Consider the following 24,352-nt stretch of genomic DNA (forward strand, 5'->3'; position numbering starts at 1 on the left):
CTGTCAGTGAAATGCATTATATCAAGCACTTGTCAAAAGAAGCAAATGACATTCACAGGACTTTTCATTCAGTGATAGTGGTAATAGGGTAAATAAGATCTTAGCACTCACTGTGTTGCTGTGAAAGGAAGCCAATTTTCATATTGTGATGGGGGTATGCTAGGCACAGAGCCATGTGCTGAATTCAGAGAATTTATTCAATGACATGGGCACACACTGCACAATTAAGACAATTTCAGGGGCAAAACAGAGTCCCTGTATATAGTCACTCTCCTTACTTAGGTTTTTGGCGATAACATGTTTCACTTGGTATGCTTATCTGTTTGCACTGCAGTTAACTTAATTTTTACTTAGTTATATTGTCTGCATTTTTTAATATACAATCAAACAAAAAACATTTAAAATAATACAATTACATAATAACAAATAATAAACAATAAATAGAAATCAGAATATATATAATAACCACACCATAAAAAATAAATATTTATTTTTCTCAAGCCTGCTTACAAAAGCAAACAATGTCATTCTCCTAGATCTATATTTTTAGCAGTAGGTTATATATCCTATTACTGTATAGTTAAGATTTTAATTGTTCAAATATGGTTGTTCTGTAACTCACTGGATGTGTAAAAAGGTTAATGCATTTACATTTGTGTGTTTTCTTTCAAAATTAGACTCTTTTGTTCAAAAGTGAATGTAATGAATGTAGCTGGAATATCCTAACGCCTTCGTGTGCAGCACTGAATGTGAAGCTTGCCTCTCAGGCACTGCACAGGCAAATCTGAATTCTAGTCAAAATTAATGGACAATGTGGAAGTCTACTGTCCAGAGAAAATTCTAGCTATGAAGTAACAATGCACAAAAAAGAAAAGACCTAATGAAGATGTATATGAGGGGTGTCCTTAACATCATTTAAATTTAAACAATGACTTTTGATATGATTAAATGAGAAAAAGTTATGTCCCATACCATAGATATAGGGGATGGTAGCTGCATAAAATGTTGTAATGAAGAACTCCAACTCTGACCAAGCAGGAAAGTCATACGGACTAAACCTTAGGTGAAGAATCAGAAACATAATGCAGTCTACCTGGAAGATTGCCATTGCAGCCAGGATGCCATGGGTGCTTCGATGGAACACTTCAGAGTGCTCATTATGATGATGACGTGCAATGTTAGCTGGTTCTGAACTGTGATGTGATTCCACAGCCTTTTGCTGAACGGCTAAAATCTTGATCATTTGGAAACTTGTCCCTGTAACAATGAGGAGGGGCAAAAGATAACGGAGCACAATAAACAGGTACTTGTAAAAAAAATTGAAAGTGAGACAATAGCCCTGTGGACAATGGAAAAAATCTGCTGGATATTCTGCAGTAGTGAAGTTGTTCATATCCATATCTGGTTTTACAATGTAAGTGGGCACACCTATGAGCAGAGATATTACAACACACCCCGCACTAAGCCCGATGGCAGATTCCATGCTGTCCATAAAGATAGGCGTAATCACTCGAATAGCAGCATTGTGCAGCTTCTGATAGCGATAAATCCCTATAAGCACTGTGAAAAGGATGCTGGCAACATCTCCAGAGATCGTCATAAATTTCAGTGTACTGCAAGACCAAACACTGATGGTGTGTGCAGCGTGAAGAACAATTATGTCATAGATGTCCATAGTCATAATCACCTCAAGGTTAGAAACAGCAATTCCAAGCAGAAACACTTCAAATGTCTTCAGCCGTGTCAGCTGGAGGATTGATATGATCAGGATTGCATTTCCTACAACACCAATGACAGAAACGATGATCCTCAATACCAAAATTCCAAAGACAAGCTGATCCATCCGTCACTGCACAAAGTGCATGGGTTGCAAAGTCACTGCCAGTCTTTACTCTTCTACTATAGTATGCAGTATAGCACTGCAATTAGTTACCTGCTCTGTTCATTTTTCTGCCTCAGTGAATCAGAGAATCTCTGATGTCAGGAAACAAAATCTTACTGGCTGCTCACTGTTTAATTAACTGGAGGAATAGGTGAAGAACATAGAGGCCTGGGATTCATGTAATTGATGCCTTGGAGCTTTGTCATCTTAACCTGAGACAAGCAAGGAACTTAATGTCTTCATTTTTTCCATGAGCCTTTGCATTCATTATTCAGCACTATATAGATGATTGACATCAGACTCCTGATATGCATTATATGTTTCAGTCATGTCTTGTTTAGACTGAAACTGAACTGTCTTGCTCAATTTTTACATTCGCAGCAGAAAGAAGTGTTGCAGGAAAGTGATGATGCAGATAATATGGCACACTGACAGAATAGAATCAGATGCTGGAAAGGGGGATATGTATAAACACAAAGTTTAAGTGTTTATTTGCGTATTCATTTTTTGACATTTTGAGGAAGTTGTGTTGCCTGACTTTGTTCCACATTAAAAGAATAAGTGCTCCCATTTTAGCAGAACAGTATGCCACTGTTGTTAAGTAACTCCAGTAATCATGTAAGAGACGTAGACAAAGAGTACTTACTGAATACACTAACCAAAGGGATGAAATTATTAACAGCAAACCGAATAGTAGGTTTATCCTTGAAATGTGACTTCATTTTAGGGGGATTGCGTATGGCAAATGTTGAATGTGACCGAACATAGGCTATTCTTTAAATGCTGGGGAAGGAGTGCTGTTGATAAATGCTTATATGCAGACAAAAGGTTTACATAGAAAAAAAAGAAATGTAGCTTTTGGCTCAAAGCAAATATAGAAGATACTCAAACTCAAAAAGGAACCTATTATGGAAACTAGTTATAGTAATAGTCCAATATGTGGTCAATTGTTAGATAAAAGTTCGCAGTTTCGATCATCGTTACATATTGCACGTCCTACTACGCGCGGAGTTTTAACCTCCATGTCACGTCACTTCTAAACACGCTTGCGAATAACAAAACCAGGGCCAGAGTGCTCAAAAATCAGTGGAATCCACGAACGACTGTATGTTCATAATTCGATCGCTGTACGTGTTTTATAATTTGAATAAGCAAACGGGCTGTCTTACTCTTGTGTTCGGGCCTATTTATTTCGCATGGTAGCCTATGGTATGTAGCCTTTCATTAACAAGCGCCAGACTCCCAGCGATTTGAGATCGCCAAAGTTCCTATATATCACTGTGCTGAGACTGTTAAAACAAAACAACTAAACATCCACTAAAAAAAGAGTTTAGTTCAGCACGCAGTTCACTTGAGTAAGAGCTTTTCGTACTTAAATGCAACACACTGGCAAAATAGGCTAACGTTAGCTTAGCATCCAGCATGTATTAATGCAGTATAGCATGACTTTTCTTTTGTTTACGCTACAGCGTAGTTGTTTCCAAAGGCTGCTGTTATTTACATTTATGGCATTTAGCTGACGTTTTTACCCAAAGCGAGTTACAATGCTGACTAAACTCAACTTGAGCAATTAAGGGTCTTGCTCAGGAGCCCAACAGTAGCAACTTGGCGGCAGTGGGGCTTGGACTGGCAACCTGCTGATTACTAGATAAGAACCTTAACGCAGCAAAACAACTTGATTAGAAAATAACTGATACTGAAAACGGAACACAAAACTGCTTATAAAATAGATTTTAAGATAGCTAGTATCATTTTACCATTCTGAAAACACTAGCTACGCCTAACATTCTGCGCTGTTTTGGCGGTGTGTATAAATTCTAACTTCAGTTATGTCATGTTAAACATATGGGCTGGCTGCAGTGAGTTCATGGGAATATTTGAATGAGAAACTTAAGACTCAAGTCGACCACGGTAACTTTGTATGACTACAAAGTAGGCAATGGAATATTTATTATATAAGAATTGTATATAACAATTAACTTTCACTCTGGTGTACTATTAATTACGAGTATTTCATATCATAGTTAAATATTAAATTCCACTCATATAGGTACCCATGAATTTATTAAACAGCAATTCAATAAGTAATCGATCAATAAAAAACCCCAAACACCTCTCCTCCAGCTGTGGGAGCCTGCGCGGTTGTGGCTCTTACGTCACATAGTCTCGCGTGCTACAGCTGACATGGAGCGTTCGTGTAGTTCGATTGAATAAACCAGAAATCAGGGCACGACGAACGACGCAAAGAGTCCGTTCAAACTCAAGCCGTCACCTAAGATTAAAATACAAGTAGGGGACAGCTTAACATGCATATTGTCAGGTAGACCTTTTTTGAGGGAGTTTAGAAGCCGCTGGGTGATTTCAAACTGTCTTAAGCGCAGGACTGAGTCCCGCTTTCCAGTCATGTTTGTGAGGAAAGCACGCGCCATCGTAGCCAGGGTGCATGCGCCGTGGTTCCCTTCCCAAGCCACGCGTTAGCCGCCTGCGTGGGCCTCCATTGGTGAGTTTGTGGTGTTCGTCGAAGTTGTGTAGCCGCGTGAGATTCGCCTGGAAGCAGCTGTGCATTGTTTCCGAGTTATTGTGACGCAGCTTAAAAGTATAGTACTGAAGCTGTTCACGGGTGCTCAATGTATTCACGTATTATGAAGCTTTAGCTATGGTTTTGCGAAGAACAGCTACCAGTCAAGGTTAGCTTCAAGCAGTGTTAGCTAGTTGGCTAACTTGGTATTTCCATATCTAAGATAACTAAATAGCTAGAGTTAATTTGGTGACTAAAATAATTGTATAATTTTTATGAAAAGAATGTTAATGTCCGAAAAATACAAACCATAATTATTAATCATTTATTTTTTTGTAATGGTGTTTCACTAATTCGTCTTAATGTTTTTTATTAGGTCTCTGTTAACTAATTTCTGAAATGAGGCTGTTCCTTTTGGGTTAATAAGTATCTAAAGATGGTATACCAAAATGTTAATGACTAACTTCAGCTGCATAACAGTTATCTAGGTTGGTTATGTTTATGTTTAAATATCTAACGTAAAAAGATGACACCAACGCTATTTAAAATTATATTTGGAAATATGTTGAGATTTCTTGTTGAGTAAACACGTGGCGCTTTGAGATTAATTTAATATGCAATAAAGCAATCTTTGTTAGATTTAAATGTGTATAATGAGAGAAATTAAGTACACTTTACGCAAAACGTCGTTAGGTAACACGTTACTCACGTGTGGGCGTGGTCAAGATCGTTACGTTCATTGGTAACGTGAAACTCGTGAGATTTAATCTTCCTCATGTTTAAGCATAAATAGCGCTTTATATCATACAACTCAAGTTACAAATCTGTTATTTATGGACAAAACATTTTATCTTAATTTAATATGTGCCAAAAGTCTACACAAATAATACAGCACTGATACGGTTATACACAGATTAATTAAATTTACTTTAACTTACCAGCTTCATAATATTCTCTTATACAGAGAATAGTACATATTCAGTAACACATTACTCTCTCTCTCTTGGAATGAGAAATTACTTGATGAAATAAGTCAGATGAACAGGGTATTCTCATGCATATTTAATACAAACATTGAGTATTTCCATAAATAGTACAGTGTAAATCAGCTATTTATTTATATATAGGTCTCAGCAGAGTCTTTTTTTAGTATGAACATTCATGGCAGCCATGCATAAGTTTGGGTAAGGGGTGTTCTCTTTTCCAGGAGTCTGAAAACATTCATTTTGCAAATGAGGTTTTGGTGGATTTGCATTAGCACCTCTCTGCTTGTGTATGCAAACATTCATATTAAACATAAAAGGCTGAATTTTATTGGGTGATTAAAGAGTGACTGACACTTTTCTGCAGACAGAGTTATGTCAGATATTAAGGGTGTTGAAGACCATAGGTTCTGAACATAAGGTGGTGTATTGTATATAAAATTAGGTTCTGCTGTCCAAATCTTGAGATTTCAGGTTTTATATCTGTTGAAACACTTATTTCTATTACATTTTAGCATTAACCTGGACATAACATCTCATTGATCAAGTACAGTGGACTTGCTATGAAAATGCAAAACGTTCTAAAATAATCATCTTTTTAACTATGCGTTATCAGATACATATTGTGCAAACATACAAAATGTTTACTAATCCTGAACAGCATAATATATGCATATCTATTGTCCTTGTCACCCCTGTGCTGGTTGAATAGCCTTGTCTTATTTGTACAATTTTTATGTATCCTTAGGATGCTTAAAGAACAAAGATTGCATCTAATGTAAGGAGTCAAACCTGTATTGGATCTTCCTTTCTCTTATAATTGCTTACAACATGGAAGATGATGACAGTGCAATGATTTGGGAAAAGACAAAACTGAGTGTAGCTTCTATTCAGCACTCAATATCTGGCATTCTAAAGCCAGGTAAAACTGATGGGTGTAGCAAAAACCAGGCTGCTTCTTCAGTGACCAAAGAGGCAAGACAACTGGTTGCCTTGTTCCCTGTGATGTCAACTAAAAGCTCCACACTGAGTGGTTGCACAAGCAGTGACATCACAGCCGTTCTGGAGAATGAATCTGTTTGGAGTCGGTTTCACAGCTTGGGCACAGAGATGATCCTCACAACACAAGGCAGACGCATGTTTCCATGCTGCCGCTTTAGACTGAACGGTTTGGATCCAGAAAGGATGTACCTACTGATCATGGATGTCGTGCCTTTAGATGGTTTTACTCACAAATGGAATGGAAAGACATGGGAACCTGCTGCAGTGGGGGAGCCAGATGTGCTTGGGCGGGTGTGTGTTCACCCAGAGTCCCCAGCCCGGGGTAGACAATGGATGGAGAGCCCAGTGTCCTTTTACAAGGTGAAACTAACCAATAACTCCATGGACCAAGAGGGCTGTCTGGTTTTGCACCCAATGCACCGCTACCAACCACGACTTCACATTGTTCCTATTGATTCAGGCTCACAAGAGCTCATTTTGCTTGACAGCCATGATGTTAAGACATTTGCTTTCCCTAAAACAGAGTTCTATGCAGTTACAAGCTACCAGAACCCACAGATCACCCAGTTGAAAATAGACTGTAACCCTTTTGCCATGGCCTTCCGAGAAGACAGACAGAGCATTCGCCTACTTCAAGACAAACTCAGGCTCTGCTCTCCTGGCGGCCTACGCTCACGTTCTGCTGTACTAGGTTTGAACAGAGATACCAGTGAACAAAGACAAATGAGCACATTAAAGAATGCAGTCTCACCCTGCATTAAAGACCACAGGTATTTAGTATCCTGATATTTTTTTTTGTCCTCCATTTTATGAAACTAGAGTACTAAAGGATACTTTTGTGAATTTGGAATGTGTGGAAATGGTAATATAACTTACATGACTGGGTATACAGAGATTGTTTTAAATTTGCAATACCTCTGCTATGTATATTGTTTCTATATTTAAATTCATGTGTGTGAGTGATTATCTTTTGTATATATATATATATATAAGGGGGAGTATTTTAAATGATTAATTTGGCATTTGCTCTGTGAGGGTGCACCATCAGGATTGTTACTCAATTTTATTGTACTCTGCAATGACAATAACGGAATCTAATCTAGTTTTGGAAATATTACAAATGGAAGTCTAAAATGAAGTGCATTTTAATTATTATATCAAAGTTTGATATTTGTTTATACAGTAGCTTTTGAAATGTCAATGTTTTTCTCTCCTACTCTCTTGCAGCATAAAATGTTCTTATCCAGAATCATTGTCTATGAAAAGAGATGAGGGGATCTTCACAAAAATAAGGAATACCTCAAGATGTCAGAATAGTGTTGTTTCATGTAAAGAGGATGTGAACGGTAGAGGCAAGGAACACCAAATAGAGCCAGCACTGGTTGAGAATGTAGCACCTTTGGTTGTTGAATTAAATGAAACTGTGTCCTTAGAACAACCCCCACAAACTACTGATGGACCTGTTTCTTCTGCCGCCGCCACCGAAAGTTTAAAATTTGACTCTAAACACGTAGTTAAATCTCAGATCACCTATGCACATGGCAAATCACCTACAAAATCATTCATGACTGCTCATGTTCCTCAGCCTCTGGAGAAAGTGAAGCTGAAGGTTGCTGCTGTTTCTCTTCCCAGGCTGCATTTCCTTAACAGCAGTCAAGTAAACAAGCAGAATACTCAGCCACCTTTTTTGCACAGGCGTTTCCAGAGGGGGAGGAAAGCAAAGGCAAAATGTTGGTCTACAGTCAGGTGTTCACAAGCCCCTCCTCCTGTAGTTGCCCCTCTTGATGTTTCCTTGCAGCCAGACCTTGAAGATGTGGAAGGAATGTTGTTTGTGTCTTTTGCTGCAAAGGTATGATTTATGCCTGTGTACTTCGGAATATACCTTTTTTTTGTATCTCATAAATGTCTAATTTTTTTTCTTCACTGTGACCCATGTAAAAATATTTTTGGTTAATCTATCTCTAGTGTATACTTTCTTTTTTTGATATTTGGAGCTGATGATTTGCATGTCTGTTATTCCAAAGGAATCCTTAAACATTCATATTCAGAACATGAAGCATGTGGAAACATCTCTGCATCCACAGTCTCAAACTCAGAACCAGAAAGATAAAGATGAAATTGAAGGTATGTAGCTTGATGACTTTTTGCTGCCTTTCTAGGATTTATGAAAGTCACATCCTTTTTAAAAGTTTTGTATGGAAACCATGTTATTTACTGTTAGATAACAAATGTAAGTGTAAATTTTATGAATTTTATTGATATGGTTTTTTGTCGGTGTGTACACAACACTTGACAGCAAGCCTTCATTAATTGTTATATTTGAGTTTTTTGCACGTGTTTTTTGCATGCATGTTAATGGGATGATTTCACAGCTGTTTGCAACTCTGACTCATTTACCTGGGGCCAAAGGCACACATCTGTAATGCAGCCAGTAGTGATGTGGCAAGTGATAGTAAACAGAATGGTTATCAATTTATTAAGTTTGAATTTTGTTTTTTGTTTTTGCCATTGTATAGCCTATACAATACAAAAAACCTTTAATTTTAAAGCCCTTCACTTGGTTTGTTATATTGTAGTAGCAAACCCAAGCTTGAATGCTGTAGACACATTCTGAAGTGGAAAAAAGAAAAAAAAATGGTGGTGCTTCTCAAACTACTTTGGAGTATATCATTTGACGTCTGTGTCTCGTCACTCTAGATGTCAATCTTTCTATGGAAGAGAGACTTTTGATGTTGGAGAGCACTTTACTACTTGACCTGAAACAGCAGAAGCACAGACAGGTTATTCACCCAGTACTACAGGAAGGTTTGTAGTGAAAGTGTGGACCTTATCTCAACTCTATGAGTATCTTTCCGCTGTGGATGTACTGATGCACTAAAGAATGAGCTGTATTTTGGTGTTTTACTTCTACAGTTGGTATGAAGTTGGGCCTCCTGGATCCACTGCTAGGCATAGACTTGCGATACCTTGGTGTGTGCTTACCCTTACCCCCACCTGTTTACGGCTGTCTAGATCAAGTGCACTCCATGAGCCTCACATCTTCCTATGGTGAGATTAAAATAAGCAAACTAGTTTTCATGATGTGGTGTTGATTAGTAGTAATATATTAAGGGTATAAGGACGGTTACAATGTTACAAAACCGTAGTTAGTCCAGATTTCAGATTCTCAATGGCAGGTGGTTCTTGTATAGATGCAGCTGGTTCTTTTGTGTCTCGGACTGGCAAAACAAATGATCCCACAAAGATAAAAGGCTGGCGAGACAAATTTAAGACCAAGACAGTACAGAATACACCTGAAGGTATGGAGTTACTCTTTTTTTTTTTTTTTTGGACCTTGTGGATATGTTGTTCCCTTAACACACTTTAATGTGTTTATAATTGTTCTCTGAGTGAACAGTTTTGCAATCAAATTTTCTACTTCTGACTAGGTCTGAGAAACAGTTCTGCATTCTGCAGTGACATGCTAGATGAGTATCTCCGGAATGAAGCTCAGCAGATCACCGACCGTGTTGCTGTTTTCTCCAAGAGTTCTACGCTACCTGTTTCCTATCAGCTTCCGTCTAAGAGCAGCAGTTATGTGGTCACTCTGGATAGTATACTTAAGAACCGATCTGCGTCTGTACTGCCAAACAAGACTGACTGCAATGCTCCAAATGAGACCCTGCCCACATCTTCAATTAGGGGGTCGCCAGGAAAACCTGTGTCTTTATTTACAACAGAACAACAAAAAATGTTTGAGGAAAAACGGAAATGCGCTACTTTTGGGCATACGCTTCAAAGCCAGCCACATGCGACGTCTCCAGTTAAAGTCACTAGTTCCTCTGGACTCCCTTCAAGATCAGTTATAAAGAGGAGACATGGCAGGCCTCCACTGAGAAGGAACTCCAGTGGCACAATCGACAGCCAGAGCAATGGTGGATGCCATGTCATGACTCCTGGTAAAACCCAGGCGCAGATCATGCTGCAGGGCATGGAGGAGGAAGCATTATTTAATGGCAAAGTCCGTACACACATTACCTACAAGAGGGCAACATTTGCCCTCAATTCATTGCTTACTTCCCAGGTATTCTCTCTCTCTCTCTCTCTCTCTCTCTCTCTCTCTCTCTCTCTCTCTCTCTCTCTCTCTCTCTCTCTCTCTCTCTCTCTCTCTCTCTCTCTCTCTCTCTCTTAAAAAAAATAAAATAAATAAATATATATATATATATATATATAAAAAAAAATATTTTGTGTGTATCTACCTTTTGGCACATTGTTTATAATGAAAAGTAGCATGGGGCTCTACATTTTAACCTGAATTTTTTTGTTGAAGTGTGGTGTTTTATCTATCTCTAGAGTTCAGTGAGGAGGACAGAGTTCAGCATGCTCCATCATAAAGAAGATGCATGTCCTAAAGACTTCTGTCACCTGGGCTGCATCTGTGATAGCTTGCACAGGGAGATCAGAGGGCCCATTCACTGTCAACGGGTGGAATGCATGTTTGATTGCAGCTGTTTCAAACACAAGGTCTTTCTGATACGCCCTCCAGGAGTGACCAACATTCGGCATGGCAGGAAAAAAGCACTGATGGCTTTTTGTGAGTGTCCTTTTATTAACTGGCAGGTCTAATGTACTAATTTCTGTCATTATTGTAATTTAAAATAACCTAACCATGGCTTCTTTTTGGTATTTGCTGCTGCAGTATATATTGAATAAATGTAACATCTACTTATTTCTGAAAGCCATCGCAGACCCAGAGAAGGAGCCCAGGCCGCCACCTGCACTCAGTGTCACCTCCTTGTGGAAGAGGAGGAATGCAGAGCAAGACCCTGAGCCCTTATTTGTGCCTGAGCCAGCACCTTGTATTAAAATAGCATCTCGTTTGCGTGTCTATGTTCCACGTCCCACTCCTCAGGTCAGTAATGATGCTTTCAGTTTTTATGATCTATTGGGCAATGCATGTGCTGAGCATGAAATAAGGTCTGTGATTGACCTTTGTATTGTATGTTAAGAATATATAATGGAATAAAAACTGAGTACTAAAAGTGTAAATGAAAATTTTGATTTTGAAAATTTGATCTTTGTTTTGCTGCTATATAACTGCCTGCTCTGCTTGGTCACAGATGCGTGATGAGGATAAAGATCCTGTGTACTTGTATTTTGAGAGCATGATGACATGTGCTCGTGTGAGAGAGTACAACAGTAATCCACCTACTCAGGTTCATATGTTGCCATCCAAGAGGCAGATGCAGGCAGCTAAAAAACTTGTAAATAGTATAACATTGGGATATACTTTTGCGTATGAAGATGCATCTTTACATACCTTGATTGTTCTCCAGAAAAACTTGAGTGACCTGGTGTTTTCTCACTTCCAGAGTCATTCTTTTGAAGGCAGTGTCTCATCCACCTCTCAAAAGTTTGCAGGTTAGTGTTTTTGTCTATAATATGCAATATCTGCTATAAGGTAAAAAGTAATGTTTATAGGATGAGTCTTCATGGTGCATTCTCCTGTCTTCAGAAGCTGCAGAGCTCCCTGAAGCTATGGCCTTTGTGGTGGATCCAGGTGAACCTGAGCCCACTAAACTACTGGAAATCCTGTCTGAGTGTAACTGGGAACCTCATCGGAACTCTGTGCTGAGTGCCCTGTTCAGCCGCATGAGCACCAATCACCTCATAGAGCCTTTCTGCCTCGGGATTTACAGAGTGCAGCCATTGTCCACCACATTGAAAAGAGGAGAGACGTGCTCCACAGTCACCTACACTGTGTGCATCTCTCGGGCTGAGGAAACAAAGGTGACTGAAGACCTTCGGCCAGCAGAAAAGACGAAAACCAACTTTTCAAAAACCAATGAAACGAAATCTGAAAAAGGTAACAACTGCTGAAAATGTAAAATGCATTAAGATATGTTTTCCATTTGCATTTGCCATTTTATAGGACATTGGATGATTACAGAAGATCTTGAGCACACAAGACCAGTTTTTAGTATTAACGCAATTAACCTTCCACACAGTCTCAGCTGAACTTATTTCTTGGAGCAAAATCGGCATCAGGAAGAAGAAGCAGGTGAAGATGCCTGCTAAAAAGCCATCAAGACTTCTCCCTTTGCTCACTCGTGCTGCTTCTGCTGGGTATCTCAAGGCTGAAAAGAAGAAGCTTGGAAGCTCTGGTCTTGGGCTAATTCAGGTAAGTTCTGATCAGTTAAGTTCAGCTTGGATTGTGGGTTGTTTTTTTTTTGTTTGTTTTTTGTTTTTTGTTTTCCTTTTCAAATATTGTTAATTTTATAAAATTACTGTGGAACAGAAACCTCACATGCCTGTATGTGTATATATTATAGGTGAATGGCAAAATGTATACTCAAGCCAAGCTGCTGATGGGTCAGATGGGGGCCTTGCATCCAGCTAATCGTTTTGCAGCTTTTGTCACTGGAAGGCTCAGGCCCCAGCCTCAAGAGCAACCTAAAGTTGCATCTGCCGTTCCCAAACACTTTTCTGGAAAAGACCCTGTTGAGCCTAATGCTCTACCCAAAGTGACGAGCATTTCAAAGATAACTACTTCTAGTTCTGATGTAATCAGACCTTCTCATGCCTTTGTCGCTGCCCCTACCCCTAAAACAGGATCAAAGCTTAATCCCTTGAGTGACATTGCCAAACTTGTGGGTAAGTTACTTATACAGCATTGAAACAGCAAAAAGGCTTAATTTTACTGTGCTAAATATGATCTCCTAAATTGCTGATGGTTCAGTTTTACAATTGACAAGACTCTACCTTCTTGGAGCATTCAGATTATGCTCCTAACATGTTACGGATAGTACACTTGCCTTATTTTAATGTTTGTTATTTTTGTACTGAATGCTGGGATTGAGCCATTATTTAAGTCAGTCAGTTTTTTTGTTTAGTTATATTGTCTCTGACATATGGCGGTGTTGCCACCTTGTTTAATGCTACCTGGCAGTGTGAAGCATGCTAATTGCATGATGGGGATAACTGGCATCATAAATCTGTTGGAATTGTACTGCTATAAAAGGTTTAGTGGCATTATAACGTGCTGTAAAGTTTTTGTTTGCATGATTACTCCAAACCTGAGCACTCTTTGAACCTTGAAGGCATTAACTGTGGTATGATTTTGTTTTGCTTTTAGAGTGCAGTACATCTTTGAAGCAGGATGCTCTCATAGCACCTCTGGCTCCAATGCCTGGTAAACTCACTGTTAAATGCCCTGTTATACCCGATGGCTCCAAATTTCTTCTTGTGCCAGTTGCATCACCTGGAGGTGCTGCTGCTCCTTCAGTAGAAAGAACTTCATGTGCCGTTCTCCCACCCGGGCAGCCAGTGGTTCTGCAGCCTGTACCAGGAATGCCAGGCACAAACTTCTTCTGTCAGTACAATGGTCAAATGTTCCAACTGGTACCCATCACCCCAGGGCCTGTCAGTTCCCCAAAGTCCTGCTCTCACAGTGAAGGTAAGTATTATTTTATGCTTTCTCTCTCATGTCATTGTGTGATGTCTTTTAAAACCTTACCATCATAACTGAATTGGATACTATCTTCTTTATTTGGACACAACCATTATTTAATTTGAATGAAATTAAATGGAGGAGGAGCTGGAAATCAGTCATGTGTTGTGTGGTTTGTTTTTTTTTGTTGGCCTAAAAGAAACTATCCTTGCCAAAAAAAAAGTCCACACTTGAAAATGTCCTGTGTAGTTTGACTTGCAACTAGTCAGTTGACAAAAGAGGAGCTGTGAGGCATATAGTAGCTAAGGGAAGGGCAACTTTTTATTAACTGTCTTAAGGTGACCAAAATGGAGAAAACTAACATTTGAATTTAAATTTAACCATTAAATCATTCTTTTAAGCTTAAAGTGGATTGCTTCCTGCAATCAGCTATATAGTGTAGCTTTGTTCATTTTTGTATAGGGCAGTATGTCATACTTTGTTTTAAGTTTGTGTGATAATACTGACTCAAGCATTATGCCAACATTATAACTAAAAAAAAAAACACGTTTTATTCAGCATTCAGAGTAGTTAAAAGATTTTTGTTTTTTTTTTGTTAAATGCTTGGTTTTGTAGCCAGCCTCATATGATCGCCTATATAAATCTACAGGGCATGTAATGTTTGTACCATCTGTAACTACAAAACTAACACTAAACCATTTTGACATTCTCTGAAGAGTGAGTAAAATGATTTGAGGTTTGATGCTGGAGTATTTCTATAGGAACTGAAGATGATGTCTGGAGATTGGTCATGTATATGCTGTTTAGTTTTTCCAATGTGGATTATTGATTGGCAGCCCAATGCATGGTCAATGGAAGCTATTAATTGTGCTTGCAAAAATGCAAGCCTTTGGTCCAAGAAATTATTTACATGTTTATTTATAAGTGGGTTTTTGTTTATTGTATTTTCCACATAAAATGTTTGTAATGATTGCTTATTTGTGCATTATTTGTTAAATTGGTCCTTGCTTGAATTGTTGAAAGTAATTGATGTTTAGTCCATTTGACTAAAAGTGTACATGGTGATGGCTATCTTAATTTTGTTAATTTGTTGTACATACTGTGTATTTTTTGGTTATGATAGCTTTTCCTCTTTCATTTCATTTTTAATCACTACACAGGTACCACTCCACACATTATAGAAAAAGCTGCGGACTCAGGCCGGCCTAATGACGACACTGCACCTGTACAAAAACCTTGGAAAGTCAGTCCTGCTACAAAGCCGTCACTTAAGTCTTTGCCATCCATTGCACCCAAAATGCCATCCCTGTCTGTAATGACTGGCACGAATATTGTGAATGACACACCAGCATTTAATACACTGCCTAGTTTTCCAGCTAAAATGGGAACGGTTTCTTTCCGGTTATGTCCACCTTCTGGTGAGAGCAAGTGGATAGGATCAAAGCAGGTTGCTAAACCTCCTGATCCCTGTAATGGTGCTGCTTCTACTTTGGTACTTCCGGGAGGTTTCTCGCTCATTCAACTTCCAGTAGGGATGCAACCTCCTGCACCTCCAGCTATTCCTTCAGATGCTACCTCTGCTAGTGCTCTTGTAGCTGAACTGCCACAGAATGATGACTGTATGGAGAAATCCATTTCACAGAGTGGCTCCCCTAATACAGAACAAAAATGCCAGACATCAGAAAGCTGCACTAGTTCACTTAATCTAGAAACAGAGGCAAGTGGTTTAAACAATGGAAACAATGTCCTGACTTCAGGAAGTGTTAACGAAGACAGCTTTATGGAGAAAAACATAGAGTCATTAGGTTCCAATGATGCAGCAACTTGTGGCAATTATGACTGGGTACCAGAAGGAGCTGAGCGGGTAATCAAAAGTACTGATTGTGAATCAGAACTTGGGGATTTGGATGACTGGCCACCCAGTGGAGCAGAGCGAATTTTGTGGATAGATGAGGATGACTCAGCTTCTGAAGATGAGAATGAGGATTTAAATGAACAGGTACATAAGAATTCTAATACTCCTGCTGAAGGCCGAGCTTTTGCAGAAGCTAATGATTTGAAGCCTGCAGCAACAACAGGAACTATTAATGTTTTCTCCAGTGCCTGCGGTGAATGTCCTCTCGGGGACGAGGACGAACTTTCATGTGAAAAGACTGAGACTTCAGAAAGCCCCCATACTCAAATTATTTCCATATCACCTGAAACAAATGATGAACAAACATATGATAAACAGAAATGTATAGAAATCAGCTTCCCATCTAATTACCAAGAAATGATCCATAATGAGCCATACATAAATGCAAACACTTCCAAACATGCAAATGACAGTGCCCAAAGGCCAACCTTTGATGGTTCTTCGATTCTTATTAAAAAAGAGATCAATAATGAACCAGCACAGACTTTGCCCATCAGCCCCCCTGATGAGAGTGAACACATTCTGGTGCGACAAAAGGGTCCACTAGTTCTCGTTAAAATTGAACCTTATAATGAACCAATACAGAAAGATATGGTTGCTAACCCATCTGACATTAGTGAACAAGGGCTTGTCCCTGAACAAAGCTTTCCGGTCATCAATAAAATACACAAAAATGTACTTTCCAACCATTTGGACCAAATCCCTGAAGGTCATTCTGGGCTTTTCGTTAAAATAGAACCATGCAACGACCCAACCTGGAGAGACACATGCTCCAAAAACTCTGTCATCACTGCTGAACAAGAGTCTAATAATGATCATATGGCAACAGTAATTTCTAATCATGTCTGTAAAGGTTTGGTATCAGAAAAGAATTCACAAATTCTCAACAAGGAATTGCACAATAATCCAGTACAAACTGAATTAATAATTTCTACTTCTCCCAACAACACCGATGCTGTGCATCATTTTCAAGATGGTGAAGATGATCTAGACGTTGATGGTGATGCTCCATGTCCTTTATTGGAGGGTCAGACACCAGCAGCTAATGCTACACTGGCAGCATATCTGCCGAATGTGGCCTCAAGAAAAACTGACCCAAAGGTGCTTTCTCTTCGTACTGTGCTTAAATCATCCAATGGGAGTAATGAGGTGTCACGTGAATTCGCTAAGCACTCAGACAAATGCACTGGGATATCTAGAATAGCTGAGCATGTTCACAGCATGGAAGTTCCAGAACCAAAGGAGCAAATGAACTGGAACAAGACACATTTTGCGAAGCCAGTACAAGAGTTATGGGTAGATGAAGAGGCTGATGTGGATCTGGTGAGCTCAGGTGAAACTGATGTACAGCTGAGCAACAGTTCTGAGTTAGGCAGTGATGAAGGGGATTCAAGTGAGGAGGAGGAGGATAATGACTCAAGTAGTGATGAAGAAAGTTCCAGTGAATATGAATCTACTAGTGACAGTGGGACAACAGAGGACAGTGTAAGTACTTTAATTCAAAAAGTATTAATGATGATCTTCCTGATCACTGTTATAATGACCTGGAATCCATGCAAAACTTGAGAACTTGAGTTTTACATTGGCAAAATATTTTGATTTCTAGGCTGACCTATTCAGTGAAGATGACGACGTTGACATTGAGTCATTTGATGAATATCAGGAAAAGATGATTATTGACAAGATGGAAAATGAATCACAGAATATGTAAGACACAAAAGTGAACCACACCAGTATTATTGTTAGGATATATTTCAATAGTCAATGATTGTCAAAGGTGTTTTCTCCCACCCCATATGTGCTTTGCGATATCGTGCTTTGATACAATCTTCTCTGAATCATCTTTATCATCTGGATCACGACAGGAGCTTAAATAGAGCAGCCCAATTTAGAGAACAGGTAAGACCTTATATACAAACATATAAAACATCTAGACCTTAGTCAACTCCTTTGTTGTTTCTTACCTTAACATTGTTATACTTTTCCTTCATAATTGACCTTAGAATGAGATGCATGCCCAAAGGAAATGTGAATGTTTTACTTTTTACAGCTTGATCATGGAACAGATATTTTTAACACAATGAAGATTCTGCCAGCACGTGTGCTAGCAAAGCGTCTAAATCACACTGAGAAGGAGCGTGCTCGCCGAGGTGAACTGCAACATGCTTTCGTTTCACTGAAAAGAGCATTGAACATTGAGGAGCAAATCAAGATGTGCAAACATGACATTCTCATTCAGGTTAGCAACATATCCACATTATTGTTTAGCCATAATGTAATTAGAATAATGCAGGTAGTTTTAATGAATGGTAACTTGCTTAGCATGGCTTGGCTGAATATCATTTTACATGCTTTAGTTCTTTTCGGACTGGACTAGGTTTTTTGGGCATATGGATGCAGTGTAATTTTACCACCAGATTTCTGTAATGTTTGAGTGATTTTGCAGAGGATAAGCAATCGTGAGGTGGAGATCTCTTCTCAAGGTGTATTTCCATGATGTTTCATACATAGCTTCTACTGGACATGTCTACAAAATTATATTGCAACCTGAAATGTTTAATGAACATTACCTTTCTAGGGCTATTAAGAACTAGATGTCTTGGACTCTCTTAATTCCATACTCACTATAATTCTACATGTCATCTATGCAAAATGTTTGTGTTGATATTTAGTATAGCTGCTTATAGAAATAATAACTTGGGTTTAAAAATGAGCAAGCTACATACATTTAGTAGAACTAAAACTCTCTGAAATGTTGGTACGTTTTCTGGTTCTGCTGTGCGTCGTTCACTTGGGGTCGGCAATTGATCAGAGCGACTGGCTTTATTGGGTCTGTAAGTAAATGCTAGTAAATGCCTCATAGTGTCTCCATGGTTGATAAACACTTTCCTTGGTTGTGATGATGGCAGTTTGCATGAAATTAAAACAACCTGCGGTTATTTCTAAGGGGTGCTTTATAGTAGGTAAAATGCGTGAGACTCTTTATTATTGCTGTAGTGCACCGTCTAGAAATTGACCAACATGGAGGATTGGTACTGAATTCACCAAGGAATGCAGTTTAATAGTAACATTACCCCACCTTCCCAGGTAATAGTAATCCTGTCCGAATAGTGCATTTGAATGGTCTTTGGTGTTTTGGTAGTTACACAATTATCCAAAAATTATTCTCACAACCAGTTAAAAACAACAATATTAATGTTTAATGATTTTAGCATCAGAATGTTCATTGTAGTTCAAAATGTATTTGATAAGCGGCAATGTGAACACAATGGCCTAGACCAGGAATTTAGTTTTTACAATGGCAGCTCTAAAACCCTTTGTTCGTAATGTATTGTACTGTTTAGCCATAGTATATGGCTTTTGCTTAAAAAAGGACCTTCAAAATGTTTAACTGAGATTCAGATTCCGACATAAATGAACAAACAAATATTAGAATTTTTCAGGCCAGCCAGAATACTGAGCAGTTGTCAATTTGTCATTGACACACCATGCTATTTTAAAATGCTCTTTGCTAATATTTTGCTTATGGGGTATGATCTGCCTTGAGGTCATGAGTTATCATATATAGGATAATTGGGCTTGAATGAGGTGGGGGGTAAAAGAGGATAACTCTGTCCTGGTTTTGTTACAGGCTCGATTCATGATTCGGGCTCTGGAGGACAGAAGGCAAGCTTTAAAAGAGAAGAAAAAAGCAATGCTTCAGAGACGATCAGCTTACATCAGGAGAATCGCAGAGTTAACTGGTACATTTCATGAATGCAGAATTCTCTTTGTTGCATGGATTTTTGCTGAAATGTCGAAAAGATTATAGTTAGACTACACAATTCTGTCTGGCTAGACCAGAAGCTCTCAATACAATCACTGATGACCCACAGATTTTGTTCTGTTTAACTTATTAAAAACACTTTGGATAGGCAATGAGCTCTGCATACCTTGTTTACGTAGTTCACCAGTGTGAGAAGCTTGGCCTCAGGGGACCCTGCACCGTACCACTGTAGCCTGTCACCAAGAAGTGGCCTTCATTTGGTCAGAATCCAAAGTAAACACATTTATCAGCCCACAGCTAAAGCGAGAGTGTGGTTTATTCAGTGAGATTTGGTTTCATGCAGGCATAACTGATGATAGATGTGCTGAAAAATATGTGGGTGTGATTCATTCTCTTAAAAATTAATATAGCTTAGTTTCTGCTTCCAAGCATCGCGATTCAGTAGCAGTGGTTTGCTAAACCAATATTACGTTCAGCCTCATCTTTAAAATGTTCTCTGAATCCAGCAGCCCAGGGCCATTACTCAGTGGGGCAAGGAATAATCACATTCTTGCCACCCAGTCAGAGCATGGCCTGTTTTGGACTCCTGGCTACGGATGGTAGAGGCGTGTTACTGGGATTGTTCTGCAACTAGTTGCAAGGTTCAGCAATCTGACTGACCTTTTCTTAATTTAACAGCAAAGACAGAAGAGACACCATTGAGGAATTTGATGGAACCCTCCGAAAGAGAAAAGCAGTGTAAGATTCAAAACCTGCCACTAACTTCAAGCCAAATAAACCACAAACGTACAGACAGCGACGGCAACATACTTCCACCTCGTTTTGGACGGTGGAGAACCATCAATTACATACGCAAAACAACCAAGAAATCTAGTAGGGAGCCAGCCATCACCACAGGTTAGTATCATGGTTTCTGATTGTAGGCTCTCACTAAATGTAGACATTCATGTTTAAAGATCATAATCATGTCTTAAAGGAATACTCTAGTGCTAAACCTTATAAAACATTTTTTTTTGTGCTCCAGCTGTTTATTTATTTGTCTAATACTTGGTTTCAAAGTAATGAAAAAATCTTTAAAAACTTATCCTGAAAATGTGGAAACAGAATAGGCAGGTTACTAATTCTGTTTTATGGCAAATAGTAATTTGTAAAACCTTTTGGCAAGTACATTAAAATGCCTATTCACATAGTTAATCTGCTGTCCTCATATGGCTAAATTGTTTTTATGTTTATGGTTGTAATAGACCATTTCTTGAACTGTAAATTATGCTCCATGGAAGTCTTTAAATGACCTAGATTTCTGAACATGAATTGGTGCTTGAGGTTTAGTGCTGGACTATATCTTTAAATCCTCATAATGGGGACTCTGGCTCAAAACTGTTACTGCACTGGAAACATTGGTAGTTAATTATCTATAGCAAGGTTATAAAAATAAACAGTATCCTTTTATTCTAAGCTTGTAATAGGCATGCTTCACAATCAGATCCTCTGGAGCCTTAGGGCATTTTTCAGTGGTTCTTTGTTGCTCACTGTTGTTTATAGGTATATGTTAAATGTGCTTTGGCTTGTTTGAGTCTGAACAGGATTTTTAAAAAGAATTAAAAAAAAATATATATATATTTTTTTAAAGATTAGGTCTGACGGAAATAAATCAGCTGTCAAGTACTGAAAGCTGGGATCCCCAACAGTGACTACTATAGTGTTCTTATGCTATAGCTTGTCCAATTGAAATGGTCATTATACCAATGCAGGGCTGCACAGTATAACGCAACTCTGTTTGTCTATTCTCCAGTCCACTTGTATGAGCAGATGATGAGACAGTTGACATAAAAAAAGACAGTATGTGCATAGCTGATAGTTACAGAGCATGTGCAGTGATGGGCTTAAAGTGCAGACTATAGATATCAATAAATATGTAGACATGGGCAACTGCAGCTTGGTGCATAATGGAGGAGCGTACAGAATGTTGAGGTAGCCAGGTAAGGAGTGCAGTTGTTGAAGTGATGTTTTATTAAAGTGCACAGTGCATGTAATGAGCAATGACTTATGTTCAAGCACACAGCCTGCAGCGTAAATGTTCAAGATTTGGGTAAAGTGCTGTGTGTTTGGGGGTAACAGGTAAAGTATGGTTTTCTTTGACTATATCCTTTTTGGACATTATAGTGACCGTTGTTGACAAATCAGACAAATACTTGTCACGTCCTGTGTCAGCAGGTGTCCACTATGAGAACAGCCTATTGCCCTCAGTTATAATAGGTACTACTGCACTGGAGGAGAACTTGGTTGATGTCAATTAATCATTGCATTCCTAGTAAAGATTATTATACTATATATAGAAATATACCATATTATATAGTACAGATTTTTCCTCTGAAATTTTTTAGAGGATGTAGTACTGAAATTTCTGGCACAGAACCCCACTGGTCTACCTCCAATACACAACAGCAAAAAACCTTCAACACATCCCAGGCCATCAGGTACCAGTCAGATGCACTTGTGTTCTGGTATTTTTGTTATGTGCAAAGTACTTTCTTTGTAGAAGATCCAAAAGTATTGTACCTCTTTTCAGTAGAGCATGTATCACTTTGAGTCCTTTCTCCATTCTGTGACCATAATTCTAACCATGTGAAACATTTAGTAAAGGTTGTCTAATTTGATCAGACACTTATCATACTGATTTGACATCACATATTAAATTAGGAAACTTGAGGTAAATTACCCAAGTTGCTAAAAATTCTGAGAGAATTAGTGTAACAGGATATGAATGTATACTGTTGCGGTTGATGTAACAGTGGTGGAAATCTAAATTCAAAAGCTCCTAGATTAGGCAGTCAAACAGGTAACGGACAATTACCAGAGAAACATTTACTGCTAAATGCTGTAAATGTAGAAACACTTTTGAGCATATAACTTGAATGCATTTTTGATGTCCTGTATCAGACATTTTTAATGCTATGTGCTTTTCCAAAACTAGATTTCTTTTGAGCATTGAATATTAATGTGTTGATGTGATCATGTATTAATGCACCTTTGAAATGGTTTGTCTTTCTTTGCAGTGAAATTTACTTTGCCAAAGATAGTTTTGCAGTCCTTTGACAAGACTCATGCTGTAGTAAAGCTCATGAGTGCTGAACACACTCCTCTACCAAGTTCTTCTCAAGTCACAGACTACGTCGATCCGCCAGAGCAAGGAGTGGAAAAGGGCAACTCCTCAAGGTGTTGCGAAGGGATGCAGGGAGCTTCATTGTCTAAGGACTCGAATAAGGAAAATCCAAGTTCATCCCTACCAGACAGTGAGAATGCTGTCCAGAATAACACTATGTCTGAGCAAGGTGGGCTGGGGAAGGTTAAAAAGGCCTCTGAAAGTTTGGGGAACATGAAGAAAAAGAGGTCAAAGAGGGATGTGGTCATAGAAGATGCCTTATCCAACCCTGATGCCTTAGGTCCAAGACAGCTTCGGAACAGATCCCTTGCAATCAGTGCAATTCCCACGACGAGTACCCCAAGAAAACGAAGGCGGAGGATTATATAGATGAAATGTAGTGGATTGTGATACTACAGATTACTTTCTTAAACTATAGATTTAAAAGAACCAAAAGGAAAATCTAAACACATGGTTTATTTTTTTTTTATGCATTTCTAAAAAGCTGAGGTTTGAAACGAATTGTAGTTCACAAGACTATATCACATGTGCCTAGTCATGAATCCAAAGATCCTCTCATTCGATGGCTGCATACAGTCCACCAAGTGATTGATTAAAAAAAAAAAGTATTAAAATGCTTTTTCTTTTTTCTTCTCTCCTGATGCTGTAAAATGTTTACCTGTGCCTGATATGCAGATTATTTCAAGATGGCATTTGAGCAAAACATTAAATTAATGTATGAATATTACATGCCATCGTTTATAATTCACTGAATCCCATATTGGGGTTAGGCTATTACAATTTAATTTCCTTTTGATGTGTTCTTTAATAGGCTATGTTTTACCTTGGTGCTCAATGTTTTGTATTTGTTTATAGTGATCTTCTTAGCACACAGTACGTTAATTCAGATTCACTGCAAAAATAAAATAAAATAAAATTATATATATATATAAATAAATCATGTTTCTTACTGATTGTCTTAATGCTATCATACATGTTTTGTTACCAGGGAGGGGAACTGTTTTAACTAAACAGAAGTGAAATAATTGCTTTCTTAAATAAAATATGCAAAGGAAAATAATACGTTGAAGACCTGAATGTTTTCAGAGCTTTGGTGTAGAATATACTTTTAAAAACATTAATAATTGTTCATTAAATAGAATATTGTTAATGTAATGTGATTGGTCAGCAGTTTTCTCTGGGTTCTGTATGTTTTCTGCAACTTTTCTGTATTAAAGAGTGCTTCTTGATTACACTCACCATTTTGTGCATAATGACAGTTTTAAAGTAAGGTGCTTACTGTAATCTTAGCTGCTTGGTAATAGATGGCATGTTTCATCTGTATGTTTTAGACTAAATGTGTAATGATATTGTGTGGACCTACCATGAGTATAATTGACTTATTTGGCCTTTTAAAAATTGTTACATTTAAGTAGTATATTAAAGGAGCAATAAGTCGTTTTTCTGATGATTAATCACAATATGGAACAGCCATTAAATAGACACAGTGGACTGGCCGTTTCAGAGATTCTGTACGAAATTGTTTTAAACATTCCAGCTATATGGAGCATAAACTTGTTAATTTTACGGCTACAAGGCAATTCTATCATTTATCTCATGTGAGCTGCACTTTATAGTAATAGGTGCATAATTTTCACTTTCATAAATGTTTGCTATTTTTTAAGTGGTAGAAATGACTTATTGTTTAAACATGC

At 38.3% G+C, this 24,352-nt stretch overlaps 1 protein-coding gene across 3 annotated transcripts; it reads left to right on the forward strand.

Moving 5' to 3' along the window:
• Positions 1-4,064: 4,064 nt before the first annotated feature.
• Positions 4,065-23,949, forward strand: mgab (MAX dimerization protein MGA b). Of its 3 annotated transcripts, XM_035524783.2 has the most exons (24): positions 4,065-4,382; positions 6,132-7,155; positions 7,613-8,234; positions 8,410-8,509; positions 9,083-9,190; positions 9,299-9,433; positions 9,577-9,684; positions 9,814-10,448; positions 10,718-10,958; positions 11,104-11,276; positions 11,485-11,628; positions 11,737-11,785; positions 11,880-12,230; positions 12,373-12,545; positions 12,697-13,018; positions 13,500-13,820; positions 14,975-17,214; positions 17,336-17,436; positions 17,595-17,628; positions 17,780-17,968; positions 19,361-19,472; positions 20,174-20,392; positions 21,880-21,972; positions 22,552-23,949. In XM_035524783.2, exons 2-24 carry the CDS (start codon positions 6,215-6,217, stop codon positions 23,025-23,027), a joined length of 7,887 nt encoding a protein of 2,628 aa, XP_035380676.2. In that variant the 5' UTR covers positions 4,065-4,382; positions 6,132-6,214; the 3' UTR covers positions 23,028-23,949. The 3 variants fall into 3 exon arrangements, with proteins under 3 accessions (XP_035380676.2, XP_035380678.2, XP_081573348.1); XM_035524785.2 differs by lacking the exon at positions 21,880-21,972; XM_081717222.1 differs by lacking the exons at positions 19,361-19,472; positions 20,174-20,392; positions 21,880-21,972; positions 22,552-23,949 and having other exon boundaries at positions 17,507-17,628; positions 17,780-17,915.
• Positions 23,950-24,352: the final 403 nt, after the last annotated feature.

The sequence above is a fragment of the Electrophorus electricus genome, chromosome 7 (assembly GCF_041902795.1).
Source record: "Electrophorus electricus isolate QZ-2024a chromosome 7, ASM4190279v1, whole genome shotgun sequence".
NCBI lineage: Eukaryota > Metazoa > Chordata > Actinopteri > Gymnotiformes > Gymnotidae > Electrophorus > Electrophorus electricus.

Bases quoted from the DNA above. Each gene is read 5' to 3' on its own strand.
- mgab (XM_035524783.2), top strand. From the start codon at position 6,215: ATGGAAGATGATGACAGTGCAATGATTTGGGAAAAGACAAAACTGAGT. The intron at 17,437-17,594 runs GTAAGACACAAA...GGATCACGACAG, and splicing joins GAAAATGAATCACAGAATAT to GAGCTTAAATAGAGCAGCCC. The intron at 20,393-21,879 runs GTTAGTATCATG...GAAATTTTTTAG, and splicing joins GGAGCCAGCCATCACCACAG to AGGATGTAGTACTGAAATTT.